At 39.6% G+C, this 17,357-nt stretch overlaps 1 protein-coding gene across 1 annotated transcript; it reads left to right on the top strand.

The window, feature by feature from the left end:
• Nucleotides 1-554: 554 nt before the first annotated feature.
• Nucleotides 555-11,117, top strand: ccnq (cyclin Q). Its single transcript, XM_041945765.1, has 5 exons — nucleotides 555-961; nucleotides 5,192-5,375; nucleotides 7,012-7,144; nucleotides 7,467-7,685; nucleotides 9,730-11,117. The coding sequence occupies exons 1-5, from the start codon at nucleotides 814-816 to the stop codon at nucleotides 9,817-9,819; spliced, it is 774 nt and encodes a 257-aa protein (XP_041801699.1). The 5' UTR covers nucleotides 555-813; the 3' UTR covers nucleotides 9,820-11,117.
• Nucleotides 11,118-17,357: the final 6,240 nt, after the last annotated feature.

Below are 17,357 nucleotides of genomic sequence, written 5' to 3' on the forward strand. Positions count from 1 at the left end.
TTTTGTTTTTTTTTTCATTAATGCTGAATATCGATTACTTTTATTGCCGTGTATTCGGTCCCTGTCCTGGGTCCTCTAAGAAGACTTTTACTTTGAAAGACTAAAACGGAGTTTTTTTTGTGGTAGGCCAATTTGACTTTGCTCAGGAAACATATCGTGTTTAGATATCATATTTACGTATCTTTCATTTTCTTGAATAGCTTCCAATTATTTATGTTAATTGCACAAAGTGTATCAATTATTCTCTGTTCTCGAAAGAAAAGCTTCACAACCGATATTTATTTTGGTATAAATGACCGGAAGTCCAACATTTTTATTCCGGTGAGTAAGTGTGCACCATTTTTTTCACAAAAGACGACTACATGACCCGCACTACTCTATCTCTGATTGGCTTACTATAATATTCTTGCTTCAGTCTTAACCAATCTCACTCCTCATGCTGCACCTAACCAATCAACCAACGAAGGCAGATAGCACTAACCAATCAGAGTCCGAGTAGGGAAGGTTATGCCTTCGCCATCCAAGGAACACATTGTTGTATGCTAGCACCCATGCTAGCGCCGATGTGGACTAGGGCTACAACGTCCTGCTAACTTTAGCATGTTATGAGTTTTTAGGAGCACACACCAACTATGTCGTAGCACAACTTTGCCGCTCTGGATGGTTGAAGTTACATTAAGTCACAATGAAACTGTGAGGCTCATAGCCATATCAGTAACTAGTTAACTAGCAAGGTTAGTAACTAGCCTTCTCGTACTCAGTCTTTTTATTGTATTGGACAACGTTAGATACATCACTAATGGTCCATGAGCCATGGAGGCTCCGTCCTCTCACGTACCTCCGACTGAAGACGGACCGCTGTGGCTGGCGGGCAGGAGAGACTCCAGCGGGAATGGAGAGCCTGACCCTGCCCGGGACATCAAAACACACTTTCGCGTTTGTCGTTTCATCGTGGAGACAGGTAAAAGCTAATGCGCGGAGCGGTGTGTGCCTGCTCAGGATAGACTGTTTGCTGGGGAAATTTGGTGTTACAGGCAGCATCTATAAAAATGGCAAAAGCAAAGGCAATGAAAAATAAAAAACTACGAAATAACAAGTTAACTATATACATGTACATATTATATAAAGGACTATAGAAAATATGTTGCCAATGGAAAGTACTTCAGAAATATTGAAAAATAATTGCACAAGGATTGAAGCAAAACATTGCACATTGTTATTGATAAATAAAGTACAGTATTTGCTGTATTGCATAGTAGATTTATATGTGTGTGTATGTCACAGTGGAAATTTTATATTTATATATATATGCGTAGTGTAGTATTTAACGAAATTTAATATTGTACAGGTTACAGCATGTATGCAGTAGAAGGATTGTAAAAAAGGATTTTACAGTAGTATGCAGTAGTAGCAAAATCATGACTTATTATCTTGCAATTTTGACTTAGTTAAAATATTTACATATGTCATCTTTGCCTTTAGTGGTAGTAGGTCAACCTTTAAGATAAGATAAAATAACATAAAACTTTATTTATCCCCCGCCGGGGAAATTTGGGCATTACAGCAGCCTGGAATAGCAGTGGGAAGAAAAATAGCAACAGAGGTAGAGAACATTTGACAAAAAAAAAATACAAAATAAAAAGTAGACTATATATATGTACATATTATACAAGCAAAATGAAATTTGACTATATAAAAGAAAAAAAATGTAGAAAAATATATTAAAAAATACGAAAAATAAAAAAAATAATAAATAGTGTTACTACTATTGCACAGAAGAATAAAATATACAAAACAGAAAATGATGTGTAATACTGCACAAAATGAAAGGGGAATATGTATGGATATGAGCGTAATTTGTCTAACAACATCAACAGTCTTATGTTAAGTGGATTTGGAGTTGAATAATCTGACGGCTGTTACTAAAGGAAGTGCTAAGGGCCCCCTTTGGATTTCTTTTAAAATTTTGACTCACCATGTTATAATTTTGATAAAGTGTATTTTTATTTTCGTCATGACGGATTTTGCTGTTTTTCATTTCTAGCTGGAAATCAACTTGTATAACAGTGAGATACGTGGTGTGCTGCCAAAAATGTAGAAATCCTAATCAGCCAGTGCCCTGAAACGTTCCTGGCTGTCTCATAGAGAGATTACATGTAATTTGTCCACTCAATGTATCCACGGTTTCCTTAATAGTTTAGGTCTACAGTTAAATTCACCACCCACCTGATCCACCAAGCAGCACTTTTAGCTTTTGCTTCTACTTCTACACCAGTGCTGTTGAAAAAGAGAGTTACAGCACTCCCTTTGACTTCTTTTGGAGTTGTGCCATGCAGAGGTATCGTGTTGTGGGGCAACAGGCAGCCCCAGCTCTGAACCCCATTCATTTCATTCATCTTCACTGTTTCCCAAAAACGCTCACTGGTAAGTTGATGAAATTAATTTTTGTCATTTTAAAGTGTTGACTGACCTCTCATAAATCTAGTCAGTAGTGGTGTTTTATTTAGCCAGTTTTAGTTAATGTTTATCATAAAATAACAGCTAGTTAGATTCTGATTGATGTTGACTAACGTGAGCAACACATCACTAGCGACCATCACCAGATGTCAGCTGGCCAACACTTACCTTAAATGAAGTGCAGTTATTGGTGAACAAAGTTTATCTTGGGTTATTAGATGTTGTTACAGTACACCTGATTACAGTGAATGGTAGCTAGCTGAACCAGATAATACGGCTAGCTTTATGCATCAGTGACAGGTGATAAGATCAGCAGCATAAATGTGGATGATCACATGAAAAAGAAGGTACAACTGCAGAAAGCTAAACACGTCTTATGTTTTCTTTTGAAGAGCTGTCATGTGAAACCATGGGAGACCGACTCTGATGACCTCACAGGCCAGTTATCTACAATGAAGCCCAAGATCAACGAGGTTTGTAACCGTGAGAAACAGATTTCTGTATCCTCCGAAATAATCAGAGTTTAAACAATGCCTATAAACAACACTAACTGGACATTATAATCTTCATGCAGGAGTATTTTTTACAGGACTGTCTGAATGTATTTGTTTTAGCTCAGTCTACATAATAAACTGATAACTGTATACTGGATAATCTTCTTAGAAACATGCCAACATTGTGTTATTTAAAGATTAGTGCAGTGTGTATGCCTCATGTTTATGGCTCCCGGTAACGAATAGCAGTGAAAATGTTCATTTGATTTCCCAGAGAACATGGCTGGTAAAATGTGAGGATTACACAGAAAATCTGGTGATTCCGTCTTTCTCTGGAAGAAGCACACGTACACTGCTGCTCACAGGACGCTTTGAATGTTCAAGGAAGAAAGCTGGAATCACTGGTGTGAGATCTTTGATCATCCATCAGTCTCCTGTCTGTAAAGAAACCTAAACACCTGAAACTAGAACATCTCTCAGTGAACAGGGCAGTTCCACTGCAGAGCTGGAACTTTCTAGAACTTTGAACAGAGTTATGAAACAGTTGTACGTGTACATGAAGATTTTGTTGAGTGACTGTTGGACCAACATCACTTAAGTATTTTTAGGAAGACATTTAATTTGACATTAATTTTACTAAATAAGAGGTGATAGAGAATATAGAACAGCTCTGCCACTTATTCTAACTTTATGAAATCTATAATGTTTAGTTTTTGTTGACAAATTTGTAAATTCAATTATATGTTTATTAACGAGGTCATAGTTAAAGGTGGGGTTGTGCTGAACTATATTATATTGAGAGGTGTTTCTAATATTTCATCCTTCATGTGTACATACATTAAGGGGGGCAGAATATTGGAAACACCAATGAATATAATGCAGCTCAGTACAACAACAGCAACACCATGCTAAAACATATAATTATGAACACCTCTATGACAGCGTAAAAAACCCTGAACATCATAGACGACATGTCCACAGTGTCTGAACCCTTGTAATGAGAGGAAGCAGAAGTTTAGGTGTTGGGTGAGCAGACAGGAGTTTAAAATGCAGACTTTTATGTTTTTATTATTTGATCATCAAATTCAGAGAATCTCCAACCAAGTACTAAAAGTGACCGTTTGATTTAGGTTTAAAGGAACTTGTCCAATAGCTTGTGGTCCTCTGAAACTGGCAGTCTGTCAAATAGCTACAATTACTACATGGTTCACTTGATGCATCTGAAAGTACCCACAAATTTTGCACTTGAAGTCCACAGTTATTATTTCATTTGAGATTCTGCACAGGAGTACAGAGACTGAATAACAGAGATCATCCCGATGTCTAAATACTGACTGCAGGTGTGAACTCTCTCTTCTGTATGTCAACCTCATGAAAATGTTTGGATTAACCTGAACACCGTTTCATCTTTCTTTACCTCTCCCAGTTCTCTCCAGCAGCGACAGGCCGGACTCGACTCAGGACCCGGTCTCCTCTGGTCTGTGACGTGGTCTGCTTCTGGCAGTGGACTGCTCTCATCAAATCATTCAAGCGCCTGTAGCGTTACTGCTGGTGTTGCTGTCATTGTATGGATCAGCTGACTCTGTGATTGTTGTGTGTGTGTCTGGAGATGTTTGGAGTGATCGTCCACTGAAGTTTACTGAGCGTCACAGTCAGCTGTCCACGTCTCCTTTTCTTCCTGCTGTCGTGGTGGAAGGATGTAATGGCTATTTTGAACTCTTGTATGTCTTTCTGCCATCTTTCCCTCCCTGTAGGAGGTTGAATGAGTTTCTGCCCTCTCCCTGGATATATCAGAGAATAAAATGTTTTGTTGAATGCAGCTGGCTGCCTTGTTGATTTTGCACTTATTGGTCAAACTTTCTCGTCTCCAACCGAGCAGCTGCTGACACTCACTGATATTCACTTGTTGTGCATGTCTACAAACTTTCAAAAGGGAACAGAAGAACTGATTAACAATGTCTCTCTGCTGCTCTTCGGAAAACAATGCTGTGTTGAATAGAAGCACATAGTAATCAGTGTACATTATGTGTTAATATAATGTAATTTAATTATGTTTAATTATGAAGGAATTAAAAGTGAAATGATGTGGCAGTTCTGTGTGATTATCATATTCAGACTTATTAAAGAAATGTACAGATCTGCAATACATTAAAGTCGATGGCATTATGTGTGAATGAATCTGTCAAAGATGACGAAACACCAGCCTTGGTTTTGAAGTGTGTGTGCCCTTCCTTGCGCAGGAGTGAAGCTTGGTATGCGCTCAGTGCCTGTGGCCACGGCGTGTGTGTTGTACCACCGTTTCTTTGAACGCGTCAGCATGAGTGCATATGAACCCTACTTGGTGGCCATGAGCTGTGTGTACCTCGCTGGAAAAGTGGAGGAGCAGCACATCAGGACCCGTGACATCATCAACGTAAGCCACAGGTAATCTGTGTGGATGCTACCGACAGTATACACTGCTCTATGGCCGTGTTAAAGTCTTACTGCTGGCAGCAAAAAGTCTTCATGTAATCTCAAGTAAACAATTTGACATCATTTAAGTGTTATGAGAAAGATGGCAGATATAAACCTCTCACATGGGAGCACAGCTTTTAGATGTTGAATGTTACTGGTAGAAATAAACGTTTCTGTCTTGACTTTCTGGACTCTGATGTCAGTGGTAAGGACAGGAATTATTAAAACCAATAAAATCATCGATTTTAATCACAGAAATAACGAAATAATTGCATCACTGATAAGTCTGCACAATATTTGTGTGATTTCTTGATTAATTATTTTGTCTGTAAAATGTTAGAAAATAGTGAAAAGTATCACAATTTTCCAAAGCTGTAGTTGACACATTCATATTCCATGTTTTGTCCAACCATCAGCCCAAATATTATACCTTTGCTATCATAGAAGACAAAGGAAAGTGGCAAATATTCACATTTGAGCTGGAGGAAGTGATGGCTTTTATTTCCTTAGGAGAATCATACCCATTGCATATAAACTTTCTGTTCATTAGCTAATCAATGTGTTTCAGATGGAAGTATTTCATGCACGATTGATGATGTGACTGTCAGGCAACCAGGAACATGTATTTGAACTGCTGAGACAGCTTGGCAGAAATTTAGTTTTGAACGGAAGGAAGAAAAAATATTGAAACTTTGGAAATCCCAGAACAGGGTCTGTCCCCTTGCCTATTCTTGAGCTTTCAACCATGTTACCCAGGTTTCCTTAGGATTGCCGTTTACACAGTTAAGGAACTAATGATGCTCAAACTTTCCAATATTCTAAGAATGAATGATAATTTTCTTTATTGATTACCCTGTTTCTTCAGTTTTTAGATGAATCATTTGGTCTACAGAACGACAAGCAATAGGGAAAAATACCCCACCACAGTTTCCCAAAGGCCAAGGTGACATACTTAAACCCAGACAGATTAATTTGTAGAAAAGCAGCAAATTGTCACATTTGGGAAGGTGGGATCAGTGAATCATTGCTTCAGTATTACTAAAAAAAATTGATGGTCAGAACTGGTATTATGAACTGAATGATTTGGGTTTTTTTGAGTTTTGAGTTAGTTGTTTGAGATTGTTTGATCAGGTTTCATGGAGCATGGCTGTTTTTGATACTTGAAACAGCTGTTACTCAGCTCTTACTAGCTTCTTCTGGAGCTTTTAAATGTGTCCCAGTCTTCATCAGCAGAGACTTCCTTGGAACAAGACCTTGCTTTACACTACAGCTGAAATTATTAGTTGATTAATCCATGAGCAGAACATACATCTGCAACAATTTTGATCATCAGTTAATCATTTAAATGATTTTGTTGATGTCATTGATGTCACAATGGAGTCTGGGAACTTGTGATGGACATTTCAGAGTGGCCAATAACTGGTGGACAGTGTGACTTTTCAGACATGACAGAATAGTTAAATGCAGTTCATTTCACATGAAGTGCCTCAGAATACTGGGAATGGTTAGTTGAGGGTTTTAAAGCAGGATGTTCTGAAAAGAGTAAAAGTTTTTTGTTCTCTTTTTCACTTCACCTTCCCTCTCTCCTTCCATTCCTCCCTCGTAGGTATTTCAACAGTGGCAGCGCTCCTCTAGAATGTGACAAGGAGTTCTGGGACCTGAGGGACAGTGTGGTGCAGTGTGAACTCCTCATCCTCCGACAGCTCAACTTCCACGTCTCCTTTGAACACCCTCACAAGGTAGGTGTGTGTGCAGTTGTGTGTTTGTGCACGTGCATGTTTTCCTGTCCCCCCAAATTAGTGTTGAGTCTCCTTGTCTGCCGTTGTTAATGTCTGGTGTTGTAATGTTGGTCTCAGTGTGCTGGTGTGTGTAGCTGCTGTACCGTCTGGGTTGAAGTGATTCTGAAGTGGGTCTGTGATTGGCTGATCACCCTTGCACACATTAATTTCTTGCCTAAATCAAAACATGCTAAAACTAATTGAATTGCTGTTTGTCTCAAATATAGAATACATGATATACATAATTATATTGTATTTTTTCTTTCTGTCTCTTCCTCTCCAGTATTTACTTCACTACCTGTTGTCTGTGAAGTCACTTGTGAACCGCCATGCTTGGTCTCGAACCCCTGTTGCTGAGACTTCCTGGGCGTTGCTTAGAGACTGTTACCATGGAGCCATGTGCATCCGTCATATACCCCAACACATCGCCATAGCAATACTGTACCTGGCTCTAAACAGCTATGGAGTGGAGCTGCCTGTTGGAGAGAAAGAGTGGTGGCAGGTGTGTGTGTTCACTGCAAAGTGATAATTAGAGACTGAAGAGAGGTGACTGAACTAAAAGCAAAGAAGCAAAGGAGGCATGTATGTATGTGGATTCATTCATCTGACCTTATATAAAGTCGTGGCAAACGTGTTTGCAATCAGTTGCAAACCGGTGACTCATCCAGCAGATATGTAGCAACATTACCATTCAGTTTGAGTCATGTTTGTGGCCTCCTCATGATTGTAACTCCAAAATTCACCCGGTTAAAAGGCCATTTGATGAGTAAGCACTGAAAGCAGTTGAACTGTCAATTGAAGAGTAAGAGATGGAGGCAGTTATTCAGTCAGTACAGAAATGACAGTTGAATTGTGAACGACTGAAGCTATTGAAATTTCAGTTGCAGTGCCAGAGATAGTTGAAATGTGCACTGTGAGTGTCAGGTGATGTGCAGAGGCTGAAAGCAGTTAAACTGTCAGTTGAAGAGTAAAGGTGCTTTCAGACAGCGAACAGCTGCCACTGTGGCTTCTGCCTGACAACAGAGATATTCTTGTATTTAGAATCAGTGGAATCAAGGCGCAGCTCCGCCGTGGAGCTACCGGTGTAGGTGTAGGTTTCTGCCTCCACCCCGATACAATTTCAATGTGTCCAATGCGTGCTACTGAAAAATAACGCTTACTTTAGTCCCTATTAAAACTGTTGACTGTGGCTTCTTAAAGGTCCCACGTTATGCTCATTTGCAAGTTAGTTTTATGTTACGTGTCTATTAGAAATTGTTTACATGGTTTAATATTTAAAAACCACATTATTTTTATCACACTGTCCATTACTGCATCACCTTTATTCACCCTTTGTCTGAAACACTCCTTTTAGTACATGTCTCTTTAAGGCCCAGTCTCCTTTGTTTAGTCAGCTCGAGCAGGCTTGAGCAGGCATGGCTGAGGGCTATTATTGTATAATTGTGAGATCACAACCTTACAGAAGTAGTAAGGGCTTGGTTAAAGACGCAGTTTCTGAATATGTGCTGTTTGTATTTCTCAATGAATTGAGTGATTTCATACTTTCACAGTATTTATGTAGTAGCACCTAGACCTGTTTTATAATAAATAAACATAGAAATCTCGCTCAACTCTGAGTCAAAAATAAGACCTAGGTTACGGGTGTCTTTTTTTACTGTTATTAGATAAGACACCCAGACTAGAGGAGAGATTTGCTCCAGGGGTATAATGTATACAGTAAATAACAGTGGACCCAGAACAGACCCCACACATTAAAAAGGAGTATGGGCCTGTAGCAAGCAGGAAGTTATTAGTGACCTTGACAGGAGCAAACTCTGTACACAGTCACAGTGCTTTGTGGAGAGTGAAACCCAAAATCTTCCAAAAAATGTGATCGTAGTTCATAGTAAAAAAGTCCATTCGGTGGAGACAATTTTTTCTAAAATCTTTGATCACTAGGATCATAGGATCACTTTGAGATTTCACTGAAGTCAGTTAATGTTGAACATGGGAAGGAGTCAACATCAAGCTCTTTGAATTCTGTCGTCATTTGCTACCAAACCTCCATCCGGTCAGGATCCTGTGTCACATTTACAGGAGAAAAATTTCACGCATGTGCACTGTTCAGATTGGTCCGTAAGGATACTTTCATAATGTGACGGACACAAAGAGCTGCATTACACAAATGTCCCCTGCTTTTAGGGTCATGCCAACAGCAACCCTCTAGCTTTGCAACACTGTGCACTTAAACCAAAGTGACATTACCACCTGACCATCCAGCTCCAGCTAGTCTTCAAAGCAGAAGTACCTCTTGTAATTGAATTGAATTTTCCTTTGTCAAACAGTTCTACAAATTAGGTCTCTTTTGTTAGAGCTTTGATTTTATAAGTCACAATATCCAAATGCAAATGGGAAAAGTCAGGATTTGTTCCGGTTTTCTGCTTCAGTCCTCAAGGCAATAAAATGTAGGTCGTTTGAAATAGTGTGTGGACCTTTGATGTCCACTGTTTATTGAGGCCAGGTGTGGACCTGAAGTGTGTGTTGTGTACTTGTGTTTGTGTGTGTAGGTGCTCTGTGAGGACGTGACCAAAGCAGACATTGATGCTGTGATCTCGGACCTTCTTCAACTCTACGACATGGAGGCCAAGTGTATCTGAAGGACACACCTACAAGACCCACACATGGAAGACACACAAGAGTGTGTGTGTGTGTGTGTGTGTGAGTGTGTGTGTGTGAGTGTGTGTGTGTGTGTGTGTGTGTGTGTGTGTGTGAGAGAGAGACAGAGAGGAACACTTTGTGTTGCCCCAGTTAGTCTGTGAGCTGTGACATAAACACACCTGCACTACCGATTCCTGCCACCCTGGGGAGACACTTCTTTCTTTCTAGTCGCTGATCTCTCAGGCCTGCAGAATACTGATGTTCTCTCAAATACATCATCAGCACCAGGTCTCTGAAACACATCCCAGACCTTTGCACCAGAAATCTCTTCACACTCCACACTTACCAAACAACAAATACCACAGTATGGATTTGATGGGATGCGAGAGTTCATCACCTAGGTTTTATAAATAATTCAATCAATAATTCCAACAAATAGAAAAAAATGCATTGGAATAGGCATAACATTTTTCATTAGGATACTACTAGTAATAAATATATAGTTTAGGTTAAGTCTAGATTGTCTCATTAGAAGCCAGACCACCTTGCTGCATGCAACAAGAGAAATGTGATTTTCTGTACCAGATATCAATGTACGTTCTCAGTCCTATGTAAATGCATTAATTGGCTTAATGACCTCTTCATAACAAGTGTTGATATACCATGGTGATTATAGTGGCAGTTTAAGTGGCTCTTGGTTTATTAAAAATTGAGTGTTTTGCAGTGCTGCCATTCCCAGAGATCTTTTTTATGAATTAGTTAAAAGACAGTTTGTAATTTTTGGCAGAGGACCAAGCAGATGTGGTAGCTCACCTAGTAGAGTGTGTGCCCAATGTGCTATAGCTGAGCCCCTTCCTCAGTGGTCCACATTTGATTCCAAACCAGGGCCCCCTGCTACATTTCATCCTCATGTCTCTCTTCAGCTGTATAACAGTAAAGGAAAAATGCACCAAAAGGACAGTTTTGATTTGGACTTTTTGTTGTTCAGAATGAACTCTGCAGGACCTGCCTGTTCTGAGGACGAGTCTGGTGATATTCTGTATGTTCTTTCTATTACTAAATCCCATGAAAACAAAGACAAAACCAACAATGTATTTACAATACTTAGAGGTTTACTGTGTATCAAAACCTGATATATTTTCCTCTGTGCCATAGATGTCTGTTGTTGACCAAAAACTATTAAATCACATCAAAACACTGTCGCACTAAATGACACGTTCCTTCATTACCATGAACACACACAAATGCACTTTTTCCTCCTCTTGAGTCATGTTTGTTAAGTACAAGAATGCCCAGCTGTTATAGGTCATTATTGAGCCTTTTTCATTGTTGGTAGGTATTTTCTGCAAATCATAAATAAAAGATTTAATAGATAAAACACAGCGTAACTTTTTGGCTAAACCACCATTCCTTTGGGGAAAAAAAGGAAAGACCATTTCTCTGGTAATCACCAAACCCACCATCTATTCTTTAATCAGTGTTACTTGGCCACTTGCAATGATTCATTGCAGTACAGTATAACTCTAGCTTGGAGTAATAATATTAGAAAACAAATAATAAAGGCAGAGTGAAAAGAGGTTTGATTATGGTATATTACTCCATGTAAGTTACATAAATTCACTGTGAACATGCCTGAGCATGCATTGACTGTAAGCAGGACAGAGAGACACTATGTTTGCTCCTGGAAATGTCCTCTTATCATGGATGTATGGAACATCTTCTGTTTTGTGTTTCTTGTATTGTTGACTATGAGTTTAGATTTACTTGGTATATTAACTTTAGGAGTAAGATGGAAAAGAAGATTTGTTTTTATTATCTGCATGTCAAGCATTCATTGCTGTGTATTAGAGCATTCCACTAAAAGCATGTGGCAGTCATTAAAAGGTCTTTCACGTTCTCTATACTGCATAGAAGAAAATGAATTTATACAATAAAGGGAAGGTCTAAGGGCTTTGAAAAGATGTGGGGATCTTTCATGATCCCCATGAAAATTAACCCCACAGAGGATTCTTCAGAACAAGAAATCTTTGTATATGTGTGATTTGTTGCCAATAAGAAAAATGTCTGAAGTTTACTTGTAAAGAAAACGTTTCAATTTTTTCTGAGGTTCAATAAACTCAAAATTAGCCAATCTGTGAACACACCAGTATGAAGCAGCGTGACAGCCCAGAGATAAAAGGCCAGATAGCTGAGAGGTAGCCCAAGCTGCAGTATGATTAGCCTGTGTGGTGTGTGACAACAACATGAGTGTTGAGGTGACTTGAGGACACCTTGTCCTGATTTTTTAATGGGCAGACTGTTTTGGGGCAATGTTAACGAGGATATGTAATGCTGTCAGCCATATGAGTGGTGCAAACTCAGCCATCACTGCTGTTTATCATCGAGAAAATGTTGTTATGTGGGTCTGCTAAAATATGATGAATCCTGTAAAAGGTTGGTTTAATTTCCATCTTTAGTGTACTTATCATCTTTTTAGAAGAGGAGTGTTTTGGCTTACCTACCTTTTTATATTTATCTTGTAAAATCAGGTCTGCCTGTTCTGTGTGTGCGTCCGGGGTGAAGGAGTCATAGTCACATAATCAACTCTGACACATCTGAGTGTCTTTCTGTCTGTTCCTCTCTGCCTTATGGAAGCTCATAGGGTCTATTTTAAAATGAAAACGCAAACTGGAAAATAAAAATGTAATTCCGCAATAGCGTTAGAATTTTCCGTGTATGTGTTATTTGGGTAAAAATAAAAAAACTGAAAATGCAAATTGTTTTAATACATTTTCATTTTTACCCAAATAACACACACATAAATGGAAAATTATAAATGTTTGGTGACCATATTAAAATGGAAATAGAAAATGTCTTTGACATTTCATTTTCAAAGACTTAACCTGCTTTTAAGTGAAAATATTCAAATGCAATAAGAAAAACAGCGCTGCCAGTCTATTGTATTCACAGCCACGCGTCATCGTGCTCTAAAGTGGACAAAATGAAAATGAAAATGCCACTTTCAAACAACTTGAAAATGAAAACAGCATTCGACATTTCATTTTCAAAGCCTTGACCTCCACTCCCAACTCTAAATCCCAGTGCCCCCCCACTACTCAGCGGCAGAGCAGCAGTGGCATAAACCAAAAATTTTGTCAAATCGGAGAATAATGTAATTTTAAATCAGATGCTACAGCTGCACAAACATCCTGTCCCATACAACAACTCACCTGTACCTGTGGCATCAAAATGAATTTAATTGTACTGAATTTTGTATTTAATGGAGTAAATGGATGGAGTATTAAAGATTACTAAACATGAAAAACCAGGGTTTGCCAGGGTTTTAGTCTGAACATTACTTCAGTAATCTGTATTTCATAATGCTGAAAAACTACATTGATTTAAGAAACATCAAACATACAACATCCCAACATTCGTTGTTTATTGACATGAATTGTAATATGTCGACAGATGTTACAGGCACCTATGCATGTCAGTAGAGGAATAGAAAGATGTATGTTCTCTTTTATCACTTGCATCACCTCACTGTCTCTGTACATGTGTTGAATCAGTGTATCTTCCTCTGCACACACTACAAAGTGACACCGCTGCAGCCCTGTAATGAGACGCTGACCCTGCACCTGCCCGTCGTGCACATGCTGTTGCTTTTCCTCCAGTTTTTCATTGTGCATGTTAAGATGTAGATAGTCAACATAGTTCCTGTAAGGACATTTAATTTCAACAAGGCCAAATTTCTGATTCTCTGATGGATAGAAGACAGAGATGAGCCAATCCATGAAGTGTCAGGGTGGATTACAACCCTGCAAGGAAAGCAGTTGGCCCTCTTGATCTGGCACTCCTGAATGGCATGTAGTTTGATTTCAAGGCCCCATTTCATTGCTGCCGCCTGATTGATCCCTAAGAAAATCCTGCATGCATGACATATTTTACCAAAGTGTGAGGAGGTAAGTCTATGTCTCCTTTGTCAATGCCAAACTGGACAAGACCTCTACCTCTTAATTGCACCCTTTATTTTGTGAGCCATATCCCAGGTGACCTCAGGAGATTTTAACTGCAGCTGTTGATGTTCACTACAAGCAGACATGTATACAGACGGTTGTAATATGTTTGGCAGCTGTAGTAATAGTAGCAATGTAACTTCTAGCCTTTGTGGTTGTTGATATGACAACAAGAGTCCACCAGTGGCATCTCACGGGTGACAGCCATGGTGCAGAAACAGGGGCGAAGTCCTTGTAGATCTCTGGCACTTTGAAAACAGACACATGGCAGACAGTGTACTCCTATCTGAAGATATTGCCACTGCTGCTCTGTGCAGCTGAGTAGTGGGGGAGCCGCTGGGATTTAGAGTTGGGAGTGGACTTTACTGAGGAGGCACACCACAGGGCAAGTGACGTTCTAACTGAAGACCCATCTTGATGAGAGGACTGACAGGCTCATTTTGTCCACTTGGCATGTTGATATTTAAATGTAAATGCAGAAGACGGTGCTGTTTCTCTCACTGCATTTGAATACTGTCCACTTTAAATCAGGTTAAGGCTTGGAAAATGAAATGTAATGAATGAAATTTGAAATTTAGTGTGGTCATCAAACACCAATATGAGTTTGTGGAAATGAAAATGTATATTGGATTGTTGTATTTTCATTTTCATTTTTGTCCAGATAACACGTATGAAAAATGGGAGACTGTATGTACAAATACATTTTCACTTTCAAGTTCGCATTTTCGTTTTAATATAGTGCCCTATGGGCTTCCATAGTCCCTTCTTGTTCTCCTCTTCATGCATTCTGCCTCTCTTCAAGGGACAAGAGACATTGCGTGCATCCCAATAGCATCACGTGTCAAGCAATATTCCTCTTCCTGACACATTCTCTCTCTTCTCATCTGTCACTCTCTAACTCCAGTTTTTTTTCCCCTCCCTCATATAGCTGCTGGGAAAAAATCTGCCTGTCATCCTCTTTGTTGCTCTTCATTTGCTCAATTCCTGTCATCCCCTCTCCACCTATTTTCTTTATCTCCATCTCTTTTGCCCTCCATCTCCCTTTCTCACCCTCTCACCCCTCTATGCTCTTCCCTGTATCTCCCACATCTTTCCTCTCTTCTCTTCTTGTCTCATCCCTTCTCTTCCTCCTTCTCCCTGTCTCTCCTCCTCCCTCTGTCTCCCTAATGTTTTATTAATAATGGAGAGGGTGCATGTTCAGCCAGACTTCATGAATTAACCATCAGATGGGAAGGAGTACTGTGGGAAGGAGTCTGAGGAGTAGGGAAAACGAGTGTGACATGCATGGATGAGAGGTGGAAGAGGTTAGGAGAGGGGAATGTCGGAGATGGAGGGACAGGTGAGGAGAAAAAGAAGGTGAAGAGGGAAATTAGCAAGTAAAGGAGTGCAGCTTATCTTTGTATCACACTTGAATACTTTCCAGCCTGCTCTGATCACCTCTCCTCTCCACTGTATGCTTCTGATCTGCTTACACATCACTTTAGCCTTTACTCTTGCCTTGAGGGGAAGTCAGAAGGTCACACACACACGACCAGCTGTGTGTGCACATCTCCGGGTGCACGTATGTTTATATCAAAATGACAGTTTGGGATGTTAATGTTATAGCAGGACTGCAGTCTACGAGCTGAGTGCCCTTGAACTGATAAAAGCTGTGCAGGCTTCAGCCTCAGACCTATTAGACATCAACCAAGTGCTCCTAAACTCTTTAAATGCCTAATGCATAGACAATAGATTTAAGAGAGCAAGTCTGTATTTGTTTGTGTGTGTATGTGTGTTTGAGAAAGAGAGCGAGACAGAGAGCAGTCTACATGATACATTGCCCATGTAAACAGTGAGACGAAAAGATGGATGGGTCAGCAGACAGACAAAGCTATCAAAGCGTCTGTCAAAAATCTATCAAAACCTTTCAAGTAGCACTGCTTGTTACTGGCAACATTAATACAAACTTTGTCTGTTAAAGCTCCTGAAAACTTGGTTTCACATCTCAAGTGTCTGTATAACAGCAGATATTATAAAAGTTAAACTTAGAACGGTTCAGTAAGAAACAGTTATTATTTATTAAGATTTAACATCATTGTCACTGGTCTGTGAGGCTGTTTATAGAACAGCAGTACTCTGAGCTAAAACTACCATCAGCATGCTGATATACTGATATTAAGGAGGTGTAATATTTATACTCAATGTTCCCTTCGTACTATTGGCATGCTAACTGTTGCATATTATGATGGTGGGAACATCATTTTTGCAAGTATTTGGTCATAAACCAAAGTATTGGACAAATTAAAAATGACCTGATAAGAATGCATGACCATAAAAAATTAAGGCATAACCAAAGCGATGATTTATGGCAATCCCTCCAATTGCTGACAAGATATTTCAGCCAGTATCAAAGTGGTGGCCCAACGTTCCCATTGTCATGCAGGTTGCATAGTTCACTCAGCTAATCTGCTTCATCAGGACTGAGTAGGTGTGGCTGGCTTGATCTGCTTTGATTGACAGTGGCCTCAACAACACCACAACTGTCACCACATTTTCATTCAAGTGTTGCTAAACTTTGCTGGACGTTGCCTTTTTACAACTGAGCCCAAACATAAAGGACAAAAGCACAATTACAATCAGATTCCCCCAAAAATCTGAAAGAAAGCTGCTATCCACTTTTCAGTGTTCAGAGTCAAACCAACTCACAAACACACTGGATGTGTATCAGTCACAGAAAACCTCCTGTGTCTTGTTTGAGTTCATGTCAACAGCAGCTGTGAGCATGATGCCAAAGTTTGAATCCACCCTGTAGGTCCTGCAGGCCGCCGCTGCTTCAGCCCCGAATATTCCTGCTCCTCAGAACTGCTATTCAATGTAAGAGAGTGGAACTTAACATGGAGCGTCAGAGGAAGGGGGAGAATATAACTCTGCACACAACAAGATGCATACAGGCCATAGATGTAGCTATTCTAAGATCAGTGAAGGTATTTTTACAGTGAGTGGAGGTGTCTCCAGTGATTTTTCCTCCACCTTTCAACAAAGATTGGTCCATAATGAAAAGTGCAGGAAGCACAAAAGCCTCAGTTTGTGTGGTTTAATCAGCTGAGGTGCAGACAGCTCCAACATCACAAAACAACTGTCATGTGTTTGCTTCTTTGACTTTTCTATAGTATCGTATGTTTAACATAATCTACTGAGATGTCTATCAAAGTGCAGCCATTAATGTGACTCCGCCAGGTCTGAAAGGTGTTGCATTAATGTCTAAGTCTTACAACAATGCCGTTCAGGGGTCACTGAATGTATCTGGGATTTTGCGGAAACATCAGTCCTGTTGTTTGTTGTCCACAGCTGGCTGAATGTTAGAGAAAATATTTTTTAGGGCCTTTAATGTGTACAGGAAAGCTTGGTTGTTACTGAAAATGTGACATTTAAGGATTAAAATTTTTGTTTGGTAGTAGTGATCATGCATTTAACTACAGAGGGAGGATTGAACGTTAAGAAACAAGAAGTTGTAGTGCCATAGAATTTATTTGGCAAGCAGACTCTTGATGACCTGCAGA

This window comes from Chelmon rostratus, chromosome 10 (assembly GCF_017976325.1).
Source record: "Chelmon rostratus isolate fCheRos1 chromosome 10, fCheRos1.pri, whole genome shotgun sequence".
NCBI classification, from domain to species: domain Eukaryota; kingdom Metazoa; phylum Chordata; class Actinopteri; order Chaetodontiformes; family Chaetodontidae; genus Chelmon; species Chelmon rostratus.